The sequence below is a fragment of the Carassius carassius genome, chromosome 49 (assembly GCF_963082965.1).
Source record: "Carassius carassius chromosome 49, fCarCar2.1, whole genome shotgun sequence".
Taxonomy (NCBI): Eukaryota; Metazoa; Chordata; class Actinopteri; order Cypriniformes; family Cyprinidae; genus Carassius; species Carassius carassius.
In genome coordinates, this window is record NC_081803.1 from 1,182,398 (window position 1) to 1,205,454 (window position 23,057).

Sequence of the window (23,057 nt, forward strand, 5' to 3'; positions counted from 1 at the left end):
ACCATGCATTTTTCATCTGCAATAATTAGGTTGGACAAACATTGAAGTACGTCATTGCCTGAATCCACGTTCAAAGCGTTTTCTCAAAGCGATCATCGAGTTAAGATGAAAGACATTCTGTCTGATTGTCTCTACCACTGAAATGTAGAATATTTCATATTTCTGGATCACTTTTCCTCTGAACAATATGAAACTCATTCAAGTAATTAGCACAATATGATATTTTCATTCAATTAGGAATTGCTGAGGGGTTAGACTTATCAAATATAAGTCTCAAATATATAGACTTGGAAACTTACAAATGACAATTACAGCACATTGCATCAGGGCTTTACTGCATCAAGCAAGAAAATACATTTTCTGCTTGATTTGAGGTGAAAAGTAAGCTGAGATGTAACTGTTTTGTTCTCAGCTCCGTCTCCTATCACCGTGGTGAAGAAAGGCAAGACGGCAAAGAATAGCATCTCGGTGTCCTGGCAGGAACCCGACCGACCCAACGGCATCATCCTGGAGTATGAGATCAAGTATTTTGAGAAGGTAAATACCACATGATGTAAACATGCACAGGTTACATTTCACGCCAAAATCAAAAGAAACAAAGAAAGAATAGACTAGAATATTTAGAGAGTTGTACAGTACAGTACAGGTCAGAGGTCTCTTATGCAGGACTGCATTTATTTGATAAAAAACACTGTACTACAGTAGCAAGGTGTATCTAAAAAAGTGGCCGGTGAGTGTGTGTTAAATTATAATTCATTCCTGTGATCAAAACTGAATTTGCAGCATAATTACTGCAGTCTTCAGTGTCACATGTTCCTTCAGAAATCATTCTAATATGCTGATTTGCTGCTCAAAAACAATTTCTGATTATTATCAGTGATGAAAACTATGGAAGCATATGGGTAGCAATATTTAATTTGGGATGTAATGTGCAAAATGACAATGCAATATGTAAAATGGCAATGCATTTCTATATTTACATTTACATTTTCCAATAAATTTGTGTTTTTTGTAATTTGTAAATTAAATTACATAATTTTCATTTGCCATTTCATGCACCAGTTTTAATATGTAAAATGAATACTAATTTGACGCTTTATAAGTTGCAAAATTAAAATGAAAATGCATTACAGAAATGATTAGATATGAATAACATGTTCAAGGTAAAACTGTGGCGAAATTATCATTTAAATGCTATTTTTCTTAAATTCATTAACACTCACATTCAAGACACTTACGATTGCATTTTCATTCAATGTCCCGCAATGAATTTAGCAAAATTCAGTGTGCACAATGAAAATGCATTCCGAGCCGATCACGACTCCACCCCCTCGCGCCATGTCAATCACTGCGTGAACAAGGCGGGGCTTGCAGAAGGTCAGAGACTCAAATCTCAAGAAGAGGATTCAAGTGAGAGAACATGGACAAGACAGTTGGCCCGTGTACGTTTTGATCATTTTGGTTTATGGCTTCAATATTTCATTCGCACTTGTGGGCGGCGCTGATACGCTGCTTTCATCTGATTGGTCGAATCGCTCCACCTTCACCTTTTCTTTTCATTCTTTCAGTCAGTGCGAGTGAAGCACTGTAATGTCTGAAACTACACTCACTGTTAATTAGCATAATATTTGAATCAGATGATGCTGGCCACATAATTCGTGCTGCTGCGACTTGAAAGAGACCCCGTTAAATTATTTCTAGGTTGTAGTATTGTATGAATATTGTCCCACTGATAAATACAGTGCAAATAGTTCTCTCTCTTTGGATAAAAGTGAAGTGGAAATAAAAATCAATAATAGACTGAACAGTTCCATGTCTGTAACATTTACCACTCTCATCTTTTAAGTCATAAGGCACTAGGTATGTGTGTGTGATATTAATAAATAATTGTAAAAATTAATATAGTTACATTTCTGAAATAAAAATAGTGTTGCTCAGTGCTCCTGTAGCCTACCCCAGAGCGCTCCCTCTCGTGGCTGTAGACGGTAATGTTTTCGCTTGGTTCTGAATAAATGCGACTTATATATGTTTTTTTCCTTGTCATGACGTATTTTTGGACTGATGCAACTTATACCGAAAAATACAGGTAACATTATTATTATCATTATTATTTATTATGAGAGTAATTGACACAGACTAGAACTTTAATGTTTCACCAAATACAGCTCAGATCTTCAGACTCGTCTGACTCGTGTTGCTGTATAACTGGCCACTTCACTGTTATCCAAGGAGACAGAACTATTTGCACTGTTTTTATCAGTGGGACAATATTTATACAATACTATAACCTAGAAATAATTTAACGGGGTCTCTTGCAAGTCGCAGCAGCACGAATTATGTGCCCAGCATCATCTGATTCAAATATTATGCTAATTAACAGTGAGTGGTGGTCTCAGACATTACAGTGCTTCACTCGCACTGACTCTTATTCTGTCTGAAAGAATGAAAAGACTGTGCTGTAGGTGGAGCGATTCGACCAATCAGATGAAAGCAGCGAAATGCATTTTCAATGTGGACATTGAATTTTGCTACATTCATTGCGGGACACTGAATGAAAATGCAATCGTAAGTGTCTTGACTGTGAGTGTTAATGCATTTAAGAAAAAAAAATAGCATTTAAATGATCATTTTGCCACAGTTTTTGCTTGAACATGTTATACATATCTAATCATTTCTGTAATACATTTTCATTTTAATTTTGCAACTTATAAAGCGTTAAAATTAGCATTCATTTTACATATTAAAACTGGTGTATGAAATGGCAAATTAAAATTATGTAATTTAGTTTTCATTTTCATTTTGCACCAAACGTTGCACAAATGTATTGGAAAATGTAAATGTAAATACAGAAATGCATTGTCATTTTACATATTGCATTGTCATTTTGCATATTACATTCCAAATTTAATATTGCTACCCATATGCTTCCATAGAAAACAGGTATCCTGATTCATACTTTTGAGGAAAGCATGATACAGTGCCCTTTGAAAAGTTTTTGTAAGATTGATTTAAAAAGAAAGAAAATTAATTTATGCATCTTTGCTGAATAAAAGTGACAGTAAAAACATTTATAATATCGCAAAAGAATTTTAAAGACATAATCAAATAAACCTGAAAAACAAATCACAGTTTTTGTCAAAAAATTTATCTTTTTGCTTATTTATTTATTTATTTATTTACATTTTGCAGAAGTCAACATGACGAAAATTTAGTTATCATGTTTTACAGCGTCATTTGAGAATGTTTTAAAAGAACTAAATGGTCCATAAATCTGACCTTGTCAGTTGGTATTGTCAGTGTCACTAATTTGCTTACATTTGATTAGAGAAAATGTAGACTATAATGTACTGGCCATTCTTTTCCATTGCAGTTGCAGAGCAACAAAAAGCACTAAAGGAGTATCTAAGATTTGTTTAAAGAAGTATCTAATTTATCAACAAATATTTAGTAGAAATGGGGACTTGTGATTTGGTGACTTGGACTCGAGTCGACTCGAGTCGCTATTTTTATGAGTTGTGACTTGACTTGACTTGACAAAAAATAAAATACTTGAGACTTGACTCGGACTTGGAAGTTAAAGACTCGGGACTTGACTTGAGACACGATGACTTGAATGACTTGATTATTAATCACATCATGTTTTCAGTTTGAATATAAAATATATAAATTATTTTTAAAAATAAATTTGATTACTCAGCTGAAGCGCAGGCTGAGAATAGCGTTGTCATGACTGGATCAGGACACTATCATCAGTCACGCCCTCTCGTACCTTACGCACACCACGCCCACTTAGATCAGACATCACATCACATCAACATGTCAGCCGGAGGGGTACCGAGGGTCATCGCTTTTGTCTTCAATAATTTTTTGCAAGATGGCAAAAGAAGAACAGCACTTTGCAAGATATGCAACATACAAATCTCGGACAGCCAGACGACAACCTCCAATTTTGTCCGTCATCTGAAGAGCCATTCTGCCCAGTAAGTGCTTGTCAATTTGTTAACGTTATCTGGTTAGTTAGTAGTTAGCTAATGTAGCCATTAAAGGTTGTATCAGCGATTTCAGGCACAAAAAAGGCCCAAACATAAATGATCACATTCATCTAATCTTTCTTTAGGGGCCGTTCACATATCGCGCCTAAAAACGTGTGGAAAACGCTAGGCGCGCAGCTTTCTCCTTCCTTTCCAAAAGCGCTCGGGCAGCTGCGGCCCTGAGGCATCTGCCGTTGCTAAGCAACCATGCTTAGCATGGAAAAAACGAGCGTGTCGCACCGCGTGCGCGTCGTGACCGCGTCGCTTCCATTAGCTCCAGCGTTGAGCATTGTAGCCAATCACAGACATGTCTGTTGAACGCATTGGCCAATCAGACACATGCAAATGAGCCGCTGTGCTGAAGATGTGTTTTGTTTTGCGCAAGCTGATAGGCCACATCGTGCTCGGCTTGCAGACAAGACTCTCTCGAATCTTATATTTTGCAAGTGCAATACCTTGTAAAAGAGGTAATGACTTATGGATATACTCTGAGTGTGTGTGTGTGTGTGTGTGTGAGAGAGAGAGAGAGAGAGAGAGAGAGAGAGAGAGAGATAGGAGAAATGTAACAAAGTTTAATGTTGTATGTAAACTGTGTTTGAGAGAGAGAGAGAGAGAGAGAGAGAGGTGTTCAGAGAGGAGTCTGTTGGATGTTAAGCTGTTATTTGTTTTATGGACTCAATGTTGAAAATGTAAAACATTTCAAACACTGTTGGCAGAAGTGAAAAATAAATAATTTTATGAAGTAAAAATTTTTTTTGATTCCATGATGTATTTTACCGAACATGAGTATTTACAATGCAAATCCAAATTATTTTAATTTACTGACAGTTACTTATATCTTGTCTTTTAACTTTATTAAGATCAGATTCTGCAGGTAAAATTACAATAATAAGGTGACTTGACTTGGACATGACTTGACTTACTACAGGACTTGACTTGACTTGACATAGCTTGTGACTTGACTTGACTTGACTTGACTTGACTTGCCCAAGAAAAAAATACTTGGGACTTACTTGAGACTTGAAGGTTAAGACTTGCAGATGTGTGACTTGGTCCCATCTCTGTTATTTAGTTTGGATATTTTGAATGAAATCCACAGAACTCAGTCTGAATGTTTCGTTCTTCTGTTCCTCAAGTGATTTATTGATCCAGTTCCAGCATTTAACCGCTCACTATAGATTAAGTTTGACGAATAACAACTTAAATTTGGTTATATTCCTCACACAAAGCAGGTTTTGGCATCTGGTGATTTGGATTACAATGCAGAAGTCGTTTAGACTATGTTTATGATAATGTTCTGATAGTATTACATTGCTTTTAGCCATAGTTTTCCTAAAGGACTTTAATGAAATTTGTTTCACAGATGTTCTGCCAAGTGTGTGTCTTTTGCATCACAGTAAAAACTTGTGTCTTTACTAAATCCTGACAGCATTTTTGCACCAATTAGTGCTGGTGTAAAATGTTAGTAAATCTGGCCTTTGGTGTCCTTCTTCAAGCCTGACCTCTCTAGTCCCCAGTCACTGTAAATGCATGGAAAAGAGCGACCAGCATATGATACAAAATTACTCCAGAAGACAGCAAGTAATGCATCTGTGCACCACCATGATGAGCAAATGATGACAGGATTCATCCTCTAATGAAGTGATGTTACCAGCAGCGGAGTTGTTGTTGGGCGTCTCAGTCTACCACCCCACTGGCGACAACCCTCACAAAGCGCGAAACTAAATCTGCTCTCCGATTGCCGTCTCTGATGGCTCCTCACCTTGCAGCGTTTGCCGGTTGCTTTGTTGAGCCATTTAAAGACAGAATATGGCTGAAAAGGAGTATCTGCTCCTCATGACCTCAGTGTTTTGGACTGTTCTGTGAAACCTTGATATGATGCACTTAGAAAACCAAAAAGCAATGACGACCCACAGCCACTCGTATGAAAGCTAATGGACACAGCACTTAACACAGGTCTTTAAAACAAAGCTATTGAAGACCATGAAACCGATCCTCACTACTGGCCACAACACACACACTTTGCTTTTCTCTCATGAGATGTGAGGCCTTTATCCCTCGTTTTCTCCCTCTCTGACTGTTTTGTCTTCTCTTTCATTCTGGTGGTTCTGTAGGATCAGGAAACAAGCTACACCATCATCAAGTCAAAGGAGACGGATGTTTTGGTAGACGGCCTTAAACCTTCCTCGGCGTACATCTTTCAAATTAGAGCTCGCACCTCTGCGGGCTACGGAGGGTTCAGTCGACACTTTGAGTTTGAAACAAGCCCGTACTGTAAGTGAAACACAAAACAATGAACTGACTCTGATATATGTACAGTGGCAAGAAAATGTATGTGAACCCATTGGGATTGATTGGTTTTCTACATTGATTGGTTATAAAAAAACCGTTTGATCTTCATCAAACTCACAAGTATAGACAATCACAATGTGCTTAAGCTAACACACAACAATTATAATTCATCATAATTCATCACAATATATATATATATATATATATATTAGCATTAGTGGATGTTTTTACCCTTTATATTAATTGTAGGTAGTTGTATGAGTCCATCAATTATCACCAGTATGAAAATATGGATCTCAAAATAATATAGTCACTATTGCAAAGGGTTAAAATATGCAGAAAATGCTATATATAATGCTATGCTTGTGACTTTGATTATTGATTATTATAGTTATTTTATGCACACACACACATACACACACAAAAATAATAATACAAATATCCAAACAGGTATCTGAAGGTGCAATCACCTACAAAGCAAAGACATATAGGACGTTTTGGAAGATTGTACCTCAACACTTGACACACAAACTTGTTGAATGTTGATGCACATTACAAGAGCGTGCAAAAGGATGAGCTCTCCAAATCCTGTAAATGTTGTATTAATATGCTACATAGTGTTGGCTGTGTGTAATAATTGATATTTCACAGTACAGTTAAAGTAATTATCTATGAATTTAGCAGGAAACAAGGTAGTGATTTTGATGAAACGGCACGGAGCTGCTCTCAAGCCGTGCTCTTGTCTCTCTTGTGTCTGTGTTCCAGCAGTAGCGGCCTCCAGTGATCAGGGTCAGGTGCCCATCATCGCTGTCGCTGTCACTGTGGCCATCATCCTCATCGCCTTGGTCACAGGTTTCCTGATGAGTGGCAGGTAAGAAGACACCATAACAGGCATTATCACATTTGTGCGCTGTGCACAGAAAATCTCAGTCTGTCATGATACTTTAAAGTAGTGAATTAGCATTTCTATGGACAAAATGCATCTGGAAAACAGAGCTTGCAAAGTGAGCTGCTACAGTAATGAATGATGAGACATGCTTTATATCAAGCGCTTCAAACAAACTCATACTGGAAGTATTTAGCATGGCTTGCCCTGTCAGGTGCTTAGACAGAAATGTGTGATATTTGATGCATTTGAGACATGATTTCCTCAGAACAAAAATTACATCTTACGATTGGATTCTTGTCTGAAAATGTTAGAAAATCATGTGAGTATTTCCATTTATCTGATAAACTTCACTAAAGGAGCACAGCTCAAGGAACCAAAATATGCATTTTGCTGCATTTAATATACAGTTTGTAGAACATTAAATGTATTCATCCTTCAATCCCTGGAGGACAATATCGGGCTGTAGAATAGTTTTTTTTTTTTTTTTTTTTTGAGTAAATAAGTCAGAAGTAAGCAAATAAACAAACAAACAAATAAATAAATAAATATGGCTTTAAAAAAAAAAAGAAAAAAAAAGAAATCTGATTAATTGAAGATATAATTAACAAATTAACTGATTATCAAAAATGTTTGTCAGATCTAATCACATTATTTTAATCAAACAATAGATACAATAATAAAAATACAAATAAATCACGAAAATCACAACATTTCTTTTTTTTTTTTATTACTAAAGTTAGACTGTGGTAAGTTTTAAAATTACTGGAGGATTTTTATATTATTGGAAGACGGTCTCATGACTTTCAAAATTGTACTTATTATACAATAATAACGGTGGTATTTGCCTGAAACTAAGGTTCATACAAAAGAGGAAAAAAAAAGGTAAAATGAGAATGACATAATTATTTAATGTAGGTTTACACCATCACCACTTTATTCACAGTCTTGTGAATATATTTGAACATATAAATGGATTAAGCTGTCTGTCATCTCGGTCATGTATTGAGCTGGTTACAGAGAGGAAATCCAGGCATCCATATCTACATCTCTGATCATTGACCACAGTTCTACAGTAGGAAAAATATGGTCCTGTTTGCGTCTTAATGTAAATAATGGGAGCGGTGTTTCCATAATCACAAAACACAATGGCAAAGCAAGACAAGGAGCCAAAAACAATATCCTGTTTCATACACACTGTCCTATTTAGCATTTCAGCCACAACATTTTAAAATGAGACAGTTATGCATGCTATTGTCCTCGCTAGCTAAAGGAAACAAACAGGGCCTTGTTCTGTCTATCTATAATAAACAGTCTGCAATTTACTGGAATTATCCTGGAAGTGCAGTAGGTGCAGATGTAAACTTGTTCATTTTCGTTTGCGTTTATGAAAATGCTATGCTAAAGTAAAATAGATGGAATATTGAGTTTAAAATTTAAAGAGAGATTCTCTAAAAAAAAAATAATAATAATAATTTCCTGCATCCAGGGGCTATATGTGAAGTTGTAAAAGTTTGATTTAACATCTCCATCTATTCAATACAATTAGATGAACTTTACAGTGTTTTTTTTTTTTTTTTTTTTGACCCAAATATGATTCAATTAAGTCTTCACAATTATTTCTACATGGCCATTGAAAGGTAACTAATTATATTGTCATTTATATGTAACTTAAAGGGGTATTTCACCCAAAAATTAAAATGTGATGTTTATTTGCTTACCCCCAGGGTATCCAATATGTAGGTGATTTTGTTTCTTCAGTAAACACAAACTGAGATTTTTAGCTCAAACCATCCCAGTCTATTTGTCTTATTATGTAAGTGGATGGGAATCGTGGCTAAAACATATAATAAAACATAAATAATACATACACAAACAAAGCCAAATTAAATCGGATCGTGACAATACATTGATATGTACAGACACAAAATGATTATTTAGTATTTATATCGTATTTTTTTTATGGTGGAACACAGACTTATAAGTGCATTAGCGCCACCTATCTCTCAAATGGACCATTGACGCTCTATCTACAATCTCAATTAGGAATGTCAATGGTCCATTTGAGAGATAGGTGGCGCTAATGCCTTTTAAAAGCGTACTTAAGTGTGGTAAGAAAATCATGAAAGTGTCTCTCTTAAATGGCCTTTTATTTTATTAATATTATATTACATGCAAGTATTTTTATACAATATACTTGAAATACACTACAAGAGCACATGTAATACAATTAAGCAAACTTTTGCAAGGGGTTTGAATGCATGTCCGTGGAGAACGGGCTAACTAGCCAATGCTAACCTCAAACAATGTTCACCTCTCCTCAGCCTTCACCCCTGAACCCAGCCATAGCCTTTAATTCAATGCTGTCAAGTCCTCCTCGAGATTGACAATTGGCACCAGAGCAAAACCTCAAACAGACATCAGCTGGCTGAATTGCGTAGAAGCCTCGAGATTGCTACTTGAAAGGCAGTTGAATTGTTTAAGCAAGGGTTAGGATGTCCCTCAAGAGTGCGGCCGTTTCAGGCAATTACTCTTAAAGTGTATATCAGTGTATCAAGCAGGCCACAGCCTTTACACTTCTGTCACCTTTCATGTCACAGATGGGTTTGAAGCATGCTTTCTCCTGCAGGAAGCAATCAGGGTTGTTAATAGCCTTCTTGGCCTTAATAGGTCAAGACGTGTTCATGAATGAGCTGCAAGGGCACCGTCAGAAGCCTTTTACTGCAGGCTGACTGGAGAACAGGCTTCTGCAGGACAGGGCTGTTATTTAAGCTGTCAGAGAATGATCCTCGCAGACATCTGAAGGTGATGGTGTGAAGGTTTTGGATTGAGTCGAGGACACTGGCTGAGAATGCACACAATATCACACTTCTTCACATATGCAAGACATATTAATGTACAGAAAGGTACCAAAATTCTACCAGCATTAAAGGTAACATTCAAAAGTATCAGGGTTGGGAATATTTATTTATTTATTTATTTATTTATTTATTTATTTATTTATTTCCATCAAGACTACATTAATTTAATTACTATTACAAATACTATTAAATATTAGTATCACTTAAAATAACAGTTTTCTGATTTAATATGTAGTGAAACATAATTTATTTCTTTAATGCAAAGCTGAATTTTCAGCATCATTACTCCAGTTGTCAGAGTCACATGATCCTTCAGAAATCATTCCAGTATGCCAATTTACTGCTCAAATCAACCAATCAATAACTGTTTTCTAATGTAATACATTTTAAAATGTAATTTATTCCTGTGGTGCAAAGCTCTTAATCATACATGCAGCCTTATATACATATAAAGCTTATACTACTCAGAAGAGTAGCCTTTCTTCCAGCTGGGATTTTGGTTTTATAGCTTAATATGTCTGACTGAGTGACAGCACAGAGGTCCAATCATTTTCTCAGAAGAAAGTGGACCACCGGAAGAGGCGGGGCTTCAGGGTCGACATGCTGGTCAGACTCATCAGGTCTGCATGTATATATTCCCTGAGACTGCAGCCATACAGCCAGATCCCACGGGATTCACACACATTCATTCACACTCATTCACACCTAAACAGAGAAGGGGCGGCCTGAAAGGGAAATGGCTTGTTTGGAATTTGGGCCATAAACTGGGCCATATACTAACATTCATAGTAACATTTTTGCATATCACATACTGTTTTCCTGGCAGCATGCACTGTATATTATCCAGTACATGTCCGTTTTTGCATTAAATGCAGAAAATGTCAATACTGTGGCATACTGCAAAAAATATTGGTAGTATGCAGTTTAAACACTAGTAATTTGTAATTTGTTTAAAACGGTGTTATTTTATTATTTTCTGTTGTTATTATAAGTTTATTACATAGTTATATATGTTTATTATATTCGATTTTCATTTCAGTTCAATTTGTTTGTTTATTTATTGATTAGTTAGTTTGAATGTTAGTTGTTAGCTTTAATCCTGAATTAAATTTTTTTTTATCAAATTAATCACATTACATTGAAATTAAATTACAAATAAAGATCTGTCATATATAACATTATAGCAATAATTTCAAATCAGTCATAAAATATATTTTATATTTCTTGATAATTCATATTTTATACACTTATACAGCAATTGTATTTTCACTTAACTTATTTGCAAAATAGAAGATGATATACATTGATCATGTACTGTATCTCAGCTCTATAGTGTCTATTGTTTCTGAATGTCCACTTTCTTATTACACACATACAGATACTCTGTTGGCAGATAAAGCAGTGATGCATTGAGTGCATGGTTGTTGTTTTTTTTAGAGAAATGGCTTTTAGAGAAAGACAACCGTGGTGTATAAACAATAACACAGCTCTTCTTTTTCACAGGCGTTGTGGCTACAGCAAAGCCAAGCAAGATCCAGATGAAGAGAAGATGCACTTCCACAATGGACACAGTAAGTCTAACCGAAAGAGACAGACACTTCTGGGTTCAGCCAGAGTTCAGTGGGCTATAATCTCGTTCTATCATAAGCTTAAAAATCATCTCAGGGCAGCTTGGCATGAATGATTTTTGTTTTTACACCCCCCACTTTTTTAATTTTTTTTTTACAAACCATCATCCTATTTTATATTTATACATATAAATATACATACTGTGGCGGGCTGAGGAATCACACGACAGGTTATAGTGAAACAGTGAAGCCCCGGAGGGTGTATTTATTGACAGATGATTTAAACCGTGAAGGTGCCAGTGGTGTCTGGTGATCGTCCTCGGTGCCGCGTGATCCTGTTTGCCGGCCGGCTGAGTGCAATGGGACATGGTGTCCGGTGCTCGGGTGGCGGGCTGGTCGCTCAGCAGCTTTCTGGAGGGACAAGAGACACAACATTAGTTTCTGTCGTCTGGAGATCCTCTCTCCCTGTGTCATCTTCAGGCGCAGCTTTTATAGTCCTCTCCTCATCCGCTTCAGCTGGGACCGATCAGCCCGCGGTGATTGCGTGCAGGTTAGGGCTGGGATAAACGATTATTTTTTAAACGATTAATCTAGCGATTATTTTTTCGATGCATCGATTAATCTAACGATTATTTTTCCCAGACCGATTCGATTTCGATTATCTCCCCATTAATTGACTACTAACAATTTATACATGTTGATTTACATATCTGAATGAAAAAAAAAACATGAATTCCTTAACATTGCAATATATGTTTATTGCTCTTAAAATTACAAAATAAAAGACTGACTAAGAATGCATTACTTTGCACTTGTATAGAGATAGCATTCAATAAAACCTTGAAGCCTTGAAAACACATAGCTTACTGAAACAAGCTTACTGAACACATAGGGCCTAGCTTACTGAAAAAAAGTTCTTCTTTCAGATGAATATAACAACAACTTGATGTCTAGCATTCAATAAAAAAGTTCACCCAAAATACTTGTTTAGAGCAATTGAAAGAATACAGTAACCAATGTAAACTTTAGGGCTTTAAGCTAATACAGAGAGTGCTTTTCCAAAAAATAAAAAATAAAAATTAACAGTGGGAGCCAGCAGCCTGTCATGGAGAAAAAAAAAAATCTCCGAATGCTCCACGTGAAACTTTGGCGTTCCGCCCTTTTTCTATCGTGTCTAATGAGAGAGAGAGAGAGAGAGAGAGAGCGCAAGACAGCGCTCGTGTAGTTTGAAGACTGTGAGTGCGCGAGCGCGTGTGAAACTTGGGTGTTTCGCCCTTTTTCTATCGTGTTTAATAATTTTGATTAATATGCACGATGGAGAGAGAGAGCAAGAAGCGCTCGTGTTGTTTGAAGACTTGTGAGTGAGCGCGCGCACAGCCGGGGCTCTCTCTCGTACGCGCCCTGTCTGTTCTACATCACTCACCGATCAAATAAGGCTTTGACAGCCGCCAAAAAAAAAAGATCAATGCAGAAAAACCCCTGGATTGGTTATATAACGTTGGACAGAATGTTGATCCGGCCATCGCGTATATTCAGCGCACATAAGGTAAACGTTTTGCAAGAAACAAGAAATAAAAACAGGTCGACGAATCGATGCGCATATTTTGCGTCGACGTCATCGATGACCTCGACGCGTTGTCCCAGCCCTAGTGCAGGTGAATCTCCCTCATTGCCAGGGCGACGCTGATAGGTGCCCGGGACACGGTTCACAATACATACAGGTGCATCTCAAAAAATTAGAATGTTGTGGAAAAGTTCATTTATTTCAGTAATTCAACTCAAATTGTGAAATTTGTGTATTAAATGAATCCAAAGCACACAGACTGAAGTAGTTTAAGTCTTGATTTTGGCTCACATTTAACAAAAACATCCACCAATTCACTATCTCAACAAATTAGAATACTTCATAAGACCAATAAAAAAAAGATGTTTTAGTGAATTGTTGGCCTTCTGGAAAGTATGTTAATTTGCTGTACATGTACTCAGTACTTGGTAGGGGCTCCTTTTGCTTTAATTACTGCCTCAAATCGGCGTGGAATGGAGGTGATCAGTTTGTGGCACTGCTGAGGTGGTATGGAAGTTTCTCATTCTCCTCTTGACAATAGCCCATAGATTCTGTCTGGGGTTCAGGTCTGGTGAGTTTGCTGGCCAGTCAAGCACACCAACACAATGTTCATTTAACCAACTTTTGGTGTTCTTGGCAGTGTGGGCAGGTGCCAAATCCTGGTGGAAAATGAAATCATCATCTTCAAAAAGCTGGTCAGCAGAAGGAAGCATGAAGTGCTCCAACATTTCTTGGTAAACGGGTGCAGTGACTTTTGTTTACAAAAAAATACAATGGACCATCATCAGCAGATGAAATTGCACCCCAAATCATCACAGACTGTGAAAACTTAACACTGGACTTCAAGCAACTTGGGCTATGAGCTTCTCCACCCTTCCTCCAGACTCTAGGACCTTGGTTTCCAAATGAAATACAAAACTTGCTCTCATCTGAAAAGAGGACTCAGGTCCACTGGGCAACAGTTTCTTCTTAGCCCAGATAAGACGCCTCTGACGTTGTCTGTGGTTGAGCAAATTCCTTGACACGTTTTGAGTTGATTAGCTGATTCCCATGTCATAATATTCTAATTTGTTGAGATCGTGAATAGGTGGGTTTTTGTTCAATGTGAGCCAAAATCATCACAATAAAAAGAACCAAAGACTTAAACAAGCTTCTTTGGTAATGAACATTTGTGTCTTACCCTCCTTGTGAAGGGTGTCAATGATTGTCTTCTGGACAACTGTCAGATCAGCAGTCTTCCCCATGATTGTGTAGCCTAGTGAACCAAGCTGAGAGACCATTTTGAAGGCTCAGGAAACCTTTGCAGGTGTTTTGAGTTGATTAGCTGATTGGCATATCACCATATTCTTATTTGCTAATATAGTGAATTGGTGGGTTTTTGTTAAATGTGAGCCAAAATCATCACAATTACAATAACCAATGACTTAGACTACTTCAGTCTGTGTGCATTAAATTAATTTAATATACAGGCTTCATAATTTAAGTTGAATCATTGAAATAAATTAACTTTTCCACAACATTCTAATTTATGGAGATGCACCTGTGTATGTATAGCAAAACATTTTAAACAAAAAATACTAATCATTTAGAAAATATAAATACATTTTAAAATATGTTTCCACATTATTAAGAATTATTATTAACAATGCATGCAGTGTATAATAATAATAATAATAATAATAATAATAATAATAATAATAATAATAGTAATAATGTTTTTTATAAATATTTTGTATTACTATTGCTGTTATTACATAATAATAATAATAATAATAATAAAAATGTTTTGTTATTTTTGTTAAATATTCTTTTTTTTAATTTTGCTGTTATTAATGTAATAATAATAATAATAATAATAATAATAATAATTATTATTATTATTATTATTATGTTAATAACAGCAACATTAATTATTATTATTATTATTATTATTATTATTATTCACTGATTAGCAATAGAAAGACTGATGAAAAGACTTAAATACTTTGTTTTGTAACATTGCAGTTACTAGAACACCCATCTGTAATCCGAAAACCTGACTGGTCCATTAGGCAACAACCACACTAACCATGTAGCCAATAATACAGTGACACAGAAGTGTGGCTTATTTTGGTTTATTCTTATTATGTAGTCCTAAAGCAATCCATCAGTGTGTTGTGCTTGGCGCAGCAGGGAAGAACAAACATGTTCTCTAGAGATGAAACCTCACACAGCATCTCCTGTGTTCACCCACTTACGGTACATCACATAACCCAACCCCAGAGCTGTGAAGGGCCACAATTCAACATTTCCTCCTCTATCTCTGTTTCTTGTCCTCTCTCACAGTCAAATTCCCAGCGGTCCGCACGTATATCGATCCTCACACCTACGAAGATCCCAACCAGGCCGTCCACGAGTTCGCCAAGGAGATTGATGTGTCCTGTATCACCATTGAGCGGGTTATTGGAGCTGGTGAGTGAGTTGTGAGTGACTAAAACAAAACAGGCCTTAGGCACAGAATTACAGTTAGCTAACTTGGTGAACATTTACTGCTGAGGGGAATGTGAGATGTTTGGAGCATTTGGACTGACTGTGCAGCGTTTTGTATGAGATGAAATCTGATTAGATACTGTGGATCATTATGTTGGATAAAACATGCTTGATAAACTGCCTAGCAACCACTCAGAATGTCCTGGCAACCACATAGTTAATTAAAGGAATAGTTAACCCAAAAATTTAAATTTGCAGTCAATTTATTCACCCTCAGGCTATCCAAGATGTAGGAGACTTTTGTTCTTCAGTAGAACAATAAAGACAATTTGGTCATACTTTATTTCAAGGTCCAATTCTCCAAACCATTATCTATGACTTTAGCCTCAATAAACTCCTTATTTGCCACTTATTAATAGTAGTAAGGTAGTTATTAAGTTTAGGTATTGATTAGGAATGTAGAATTTAGTCATTGGTAGAATATATGCTTTATATATACAAATAAACAGGCAATATGTTAATAATAGTCATGCTAATAAGCAACTTAATAGTGAGAATCGGTCTTTAAACTAGTGTTACCAAAGATTTTAAACTGTGGTCCTTGATTATTCATAAAATGTATAGGTGATTCATAAAAAGCCAATGGCCCATCTTTGAGAATATAAAAAAGCATATTTCAGACAACAGAAAATTAATACCCATTGCAATATATTGTCGATATATTGAGGAATTAATGTTTTTATGGTTTCTCATTGTTTATGTAAAAAGGTGAGTTGATGAAGACTTGTTATTCACTTTTTATGCTTTAGACATGTGAAACATCCACATTTCACATCATTACTGGCTGCTTTAATAATACAATATAATTGTGTAAACATAAACAAACCAGTGAACTGAACTATAGTTCACTGAAATGAACTGTCATAAGGAACCAGTTCACAGAAAATAATCGAAGTCAGAGGCTCTGGATTACAGGTAATAATGTTGTAAATAATGTTCAGTTTCTTGCACAGACTGGTTGTTTTGCTTCATAAGACCTCAATGTATCACGGGTATTAATTTAGTGTTGTATGGTATGCTTTTTTGACTCTCAAAGTGCTGGTTTTGTGGTCCAGGGTCACATATATAAGCATCCTAAAAACGAGAATTGGGCTAAACATTTGGTTTCACATCCCACTCTGGAAGTGTCACATTAAAAATAAAGGCGTTCGCTGGCAGATTTTATTCATTCATTCAGAAGGAAGTTCATCCCTCAGTAGCTTTGCACTTTGTCACTTTGCGAGGGAAATCTGCCCAAGCACAATGAGGCGTTTCATTGTCTGGCTCTTTGCTGCCGCGGTTCACTGATGGCTCTGCCTCGCGGTTGCAGGGGAGTTCGGTGAGGTGTGCAGTGGTTTACTGCGGCTGCCAGGAAAGAGAGAGATCCCAGTGGCCATTAAAACTCTGAAAGCCGGTTACACCGAGAAGCAGAGGAGGGACTTCCTGGGGGAGGCCAGCATCATGGGCCAGTTCGACCATCCCAACATCATCCACCTCAAGGGGGTCGTCACTAAGAGTGAGTGCTAGGAGGTTTTTTGATTATGATTGTCTTTGAAAATGATTGTTTCTGTATTTCACTGTAAAAAGTGTTGACATGCAATTATCCTAAAAGAGCTGTTTATACTTGATTTCACCCCTCAGTTTAGTATTGTTGGTGTAACGTAAAATATTAAGGTTGATTCAGTTGAAAAATAATATTAAAAAATGTTTTTGATTTGAATAAAAGCCGTTAAATGAGATGTTACCACATTTTTATGTTATCAGTTTTGTGTCTTGTTTATGTTTCATATAATAATAACATTAGTGAACGAACTCCATCGCACACCTGTAAGTAATAGGTGTGTAGAAAAATAAGACCAGGTAGGTCGTTTCAACATATAAGGAACTCCCGCACACTATCTTAACTTGCAAAATAAATTTTAATCGCACAATGTTTCGGTCACATGACCTTCATCAGGAGTATACAAATGTTCAAATTCATCTCTTTTAAGATAAACACATGACCAATTAACAGAGCTCCATCTGCAAATAATTAAGCTCATTGGGAATACATAATTAGCACCACATCATAAACAGTTACAAATTATTATATTTACAACAATCAGTCAAGATCCCCCTATAGGTTAACAAAATCGTCCAAAAAACACATAATCAACACATTGTCATCAAACAGCATCGAATTGTTATTCTAAACAGTTACAACAATCTGTCAGGCTCCATAGTCACTCAAACTCATCGTGAATACATAGTAGAAACAACACCTCATTCAAAACAATTGCATGACTATAACATTATATTAAACAATTCTTAATCGTTCATATCCATAGGTGATAAAGTTTGAAGGGTGTAAATCCAAAACAGTTCGCGTCTCTGTAGAAGTAATTCAATGTCTCCACCTCTAGGTGGCAATCCCACAAAAGCGTAAAGAGGTTACATCGTGATTCAAAGTTAAAAAGTGTGCCGTAACTGGATAATTTAGATCTTTTCTTCTGATCGAACTCTTATGTTCACTAATTCTTTGTTTCAATTGAAGTGACGTTTTTCTCACATAGCCTATACCACAAGGACAACAGATCAAATACACAACATGAGTGGAAACACAAGTAATCACAGATTTGATGCTATATTTTTTGCCAGTTCTAGGATGAAAAAAAAAATGATGTTTTAAAAGTATTAATACACTGAGCACAATTCCCACAACGATAATTGCCCTTCTGTATAGGACTAAGTAAACTCTGAGATGCACAAGGGCTAACGCTCTGAAAACGAGCATGTACCAAGCTCTCTTTTAAATTCCTAGCGCGTTTGTATACAAAGGAGGATGTCTAAAAATATCGCTCAACTCCGAATCAGAAGACAACAAATGGCAGTGTTTTTTAAGACTTAGGTGAATATGTTGTAATACAAGCAAAAGAATACTTTCTTGTTTTTCTTGTCTTCTTTTTTAGCAATTCAGACCGCGTCTTTTTAAAAGCTGTATTAAATCCTTCATCAACCCAATCTAAAGGGTAACCTCTGTTCAAAAATTTATTTTTCATGATTTTCGATTTATCAATAAAGTCGGAATCAGAATAACAAATCCTCCTCAGTCTGTAGAACTGACTCTTAGGCAGTCCTTTTTTTTTAAAAGTCGGATGAAAACTGGTAGCGAGTAAAAGTGTGTTACGATCGGTCTCTTTTGTAAACAAAGTTGTAGTCAAACTGCCTTCGTTCTTCTGTATCCACATATCAAGGAAGTGTACTCTAGCGTAATTAATTTCAGAAGTAAATTCCAAGTCGTCAACCAAGCTATTCAAATATGTCACAAATTCTCGAGCCTCATCGTGATCACCCAAAAAGATACAAAAAATATCGTCAATGTATCTATACCATTTGATGATCTTTGAATAGAAAGGATTATTTTCTGTATTCAATACATAACTCTCTTCAAAAAAACCCATGAATAGATTGGCATAGTTAGGGGCAAAATTCGAGCCCATTGCTGTCCCACTTATCTGAAGAAAAAAATCCTTATCAAAACTAAAATAATTATATTTCAAAAGGTACGAAGCCATCTCGATGATAAAGTCTGATGGTGGACTAGAGTCCTCGCGTAACGAAAGATAATGTCTAAGGGTAATTAGTCCTTTTTCATGTGAAATGTTAGTATATAGACTTATGTCCAAAGTTAATAATAAAGAAATATCCGGTAAATCATATAACTTGGAAATCTTGTTGATAAAATCAGTAGAATCTTGAATGTAAGTAGGTAACGAATAAACAAAAGGTTTTCTAAAAAAAAATCAACATACTGAGATAAAGGAGATAAGAGGGAATTAGTCTGTGCCACAATCGGACGACCTGGAGGGTCGATAAGTCTCTTATGAATTTTAGGAAGAGTATAAAAAACAGGTCTAATCGGGTGTTGACAATACAAGAATTTAAACTCCCATTGAGATATCCAAACTTCTGTTTTAGCATTTGTTAAAAATAACAATGTCTCAGATTGATAAGTATTGGTAGGATCACTGGGAAGTTTTTTATAAAACTTAATATTCTGTAATTGTGAAAGAATTTCGTGTTGGTATTTTTTCGTATCTTGGATTACAATAGCCCCTCCTTTATCAGCAGGTTTTATAATGATGCTTGGGTCACTTATCAATTTGGTCAAAGCTTTTTTCTCATTCAATGACAGATTATGAGAAATTTTATTACTAGAAGAACAAGCTTCCATCACCTCTTGTTCGACCAAACGACAAAAAGTATGAATAGTGTGGTTAGACACATTAGGGCAGAAATTACTTTTAATGTCTAAAGGGTGTCGTAGATAAACCCGATTCTGATTTGGAGAAAAAATACCGTAGTTTCATCAGTCTAAAACAGTTAAACAGATCCACTTTTAAACCAAAACAATTAACACCACTAGTAGGCACAAAAGATAGTCCTATGGATAGAACCACAGTTTGATCATCAGAAAGTTCCTTTTCAGAAATATTGATTACCGTCTCTTTGAGTAACTGTGAGTCCACGGTCGTAAACTTCTTTGAGGCTCTTGAACCTCTTCGACATTTCTTCTTTGTAGTCTCCGTGGAGGGGCTCGTCTGTCCAAAAAAGAAGTCGAAGCTTGTGTGCTCGAATCACTGTCGATGGTAAACTCACTCTCAGTGGAATCACTCTGTCCATTGAAAAAGGTCGATCCATTTCTTCTTATCCGATTACGAAATCGTGCCCCAGATGATCCACGGACTGGTGCGTTGGCCTCTCGGGTAACACTGTCTCTCATGTCAGGCATAGTGGCTGGTCTACTATCCCATGGGTAAACTTCATTCCGGAGGTAATCCTCTTTATCTCGTTTGTATTTTTTCAACTTGATATCTTTCAAATAATCTCGGTATTTCTCAGTAGACAACTTGATAGAGGAAAACAAGGAGTCGAAGTCAATTTGGGAAGTAGATTTTATCTTTTCTTCGAGTAGGACGATTTTTTCGTGGGTCTCATGGACATCAGCAGATACTTGTTCCACAATCAGAAGCATCAAATCCATAGAACACTTGTTAAGAATCTCGCTCCATTTCTTTAAAAACTGTTTGTTCTGTTTGCACAATGTTGGAGGTTTGGGAATTCTCAGACCGCATGGGATTCCCTTGTTCCTCCAATATTCGCTCAATGTAGAACCATGCATTTTACCATACATTTGTATCCTGATAAAGGTCGTATGACCGAAACGTTGTGCGATTAAAAATTTATTTTGCAAGTTAAGATAGTGTGCGGGAGTTCATTATATATAATAATAACATAAGACATTGAAGCTGAAATGTGTGTGTTTTATTTCTGCAAGGTAAACCAGTGATGATAATAACAGAATACATGGAGAATGGATCCCTGGACACCTTTTTGAAGGTACATTTAGCTTTTCTCAGTTAACAAAGACACTAATGTGACATGTTTATTGATCGGTGTTGGACAAGTTACTCAGAAAATGTAATCAAATTACTGATTACTCATTTTAAAGATATCACGTTACTGTTCTGATTACTTTATTTCAAAAGTAATTAGTAATTAGTTACATTACTTGTTATGCTACTTTTTTCTCCATTAAATTAATGAAATAAAAGAAATGAAAGACATCTCATCCATCGCAATCTCACAAATTTGTGTGTTTTAATGAGAGGATTTGTGAGCACACAAATTTCAGCACTGCATATTACTCAACGCAGCAAACATGTGTTTTAGCCTAAATAGAAACTCTGCATACACTTGCAATTGTTAAGTGTTTATATTTTATGTTAGTTAATGTTGCTTTTGTACAATACATTAATAACAATTCATTTGTTTTAGATATTTTATGTTTAGATATTTCTTTTTTGCGGGAGTCCCGTGAATTATTTTGTTCTCCCTCATCCCACACACACATACACACACACACACACACACACACAAGTGTCTACCCGAACGCACGTCGGGTCTCACAGGAGCAGGTCTCTAATCCACTCGACAGTGGGCGTGCTACATCCTTACAATTTCTAGATTATACAACACAGCATTCTGTCAACAAAGTAACGCAGCAGTAACGTAAAGATACCTCTTTACGTATTCATATATAAAGTGTATGAATACTTTCACAGGGCACTGCATGATTAAGTATGAATTAATATATTTATCATTTATTTTGAATTTATTTATTTAAATTCACCAAGCACTTAATAGCATATTTTTGTGTGCAATTCATCAAAAGCTGCTCCCTTCAGTCAGTGTGTTCTTTCTGAAAGTGTTATATCTTTACTGCTCCAACAGAAGAACGATGGTCAGTTCACTGTCATCCAGTTGGTTGGCATGCTGCGTGGCATTGCTTCTGGCGTGCGCTACCTCTCTGAGATGGGCTATGTGCACCGTGACCTGGCTGCCCGCAACATCCTGGTCAACAGCAATCTGGTGTGTAAGGTGTCCGACTTCGGCTTGTCCAGAGTGCTGGAGGACGACCCAGAGGCGGCCTACACAACCCGCGTACGTGCTACAGAGGATAAACACTGAGTCATGCTAGCAGCTACCTACACCTTGTATCTATTAGCCGCCTCACAGCAGGGCTTTGTTTTAAACCTACATTCAAACCCAGTGCCACCAGCACCCTACTTTTCACTTCTGTTCCACTCCTGCTCTCTGATAATGCACTTATTAAGCTGGACACTTCCATCTCAGAGTGCATTACTGGCATTTTACACACTACATGATCACGCTTCTTCCTCCACAACCATGATCCATGGAAACTTATCTTCACCACAGAATTGTCAGAAAGTTCTAAATTTGTAATTCTGACTTTTTTTTTTCTCAATTACAACCTTTTTATCTTACAACTCTTACTTTTATTTCTCCACACAGTTGTGAGTTTATATCCCAGAAGACTTTTGTGTCTCACAGTTGCAAGTTTGTAACTCATAAGTATATATTTCTTTTCTCAAAATTATGTGTTAATATCACAATTCTGACTATTATTCTCAGAATTGTAAGTTAACATCTCACAATTCTGACATTAATATGTTCATTCATTCTGTGGCAAAAATAATATTACATACTGAACTGACCTGTGAAGTCAGGAAATAAATATAAAAATAAAATAAAACATTTAAGAATGTTTTTAAGAAGTACAACTCTTGAAATATTCTTAAAGTGAAAAAAAGTGCAGCCTGCAAATTACCACAATAATCATAATAAGCATGCATTATTTTCATTGCAACTGGCTTGCCATGAGTTTAATACTCTTCTAAAATGTTCGTAAGAATGTTACTAACCTCAACTTTTCAAAAATTCTGTAAGAAGTTTTCAAGAATTGTTTTAACATGACAGGCTGTGGTGTTTTGCACAGAAAAACGC

The 23,057-nt window shown here is 36.2% G+C and overlaps 1 protein-coding gene across 2 annotated transcripts in view; it reads left to right on the forward strand.

Moving 5' to 3' along the window:
- LOC132132263 (ephrin type-A receptor 5-like) overlaps positions 1-23,057 on the forward strand; it is a 99,162-nt gene that overhangs the window by 64,479 nt on the left and 11,626 nt on the right. Inside the window, exons 6-13 of one of the 2 annotated variants that reach the window (XM_059544634.1) lie at positions 413-537; positions 6,146-6,305; positions 7,089-7,194; positions 11,574-11,641; positions 15,528-15,653; positions 17,041-17,226; positions 21,028-21,089; positions 21,984-22,193. In XM_059544634.1, the coding sequence (XP_059400617.1) occupies positions 413-537; positions 6,146-6,305; positions 7,089-7,194; positions 11,574-11,641; positions 15,528-15,653; positions 17,041-17,226; positions 21,028-21,089; positions 21,984-22,193 (1,043 nt within the window). The remainder of the gene's footprint in view (positions 1-412; positions 538-6,145; positions 6,306-7,088; positions 7,195-11,573; positions 11,642-15,527; positions 15,654-17,040; positions 17,227-21,027; positions 21,090-21,983; positions 22,194-23,057) is intronic. The other variant, XM_059544635.1, reaches the window with a different exon arrangement.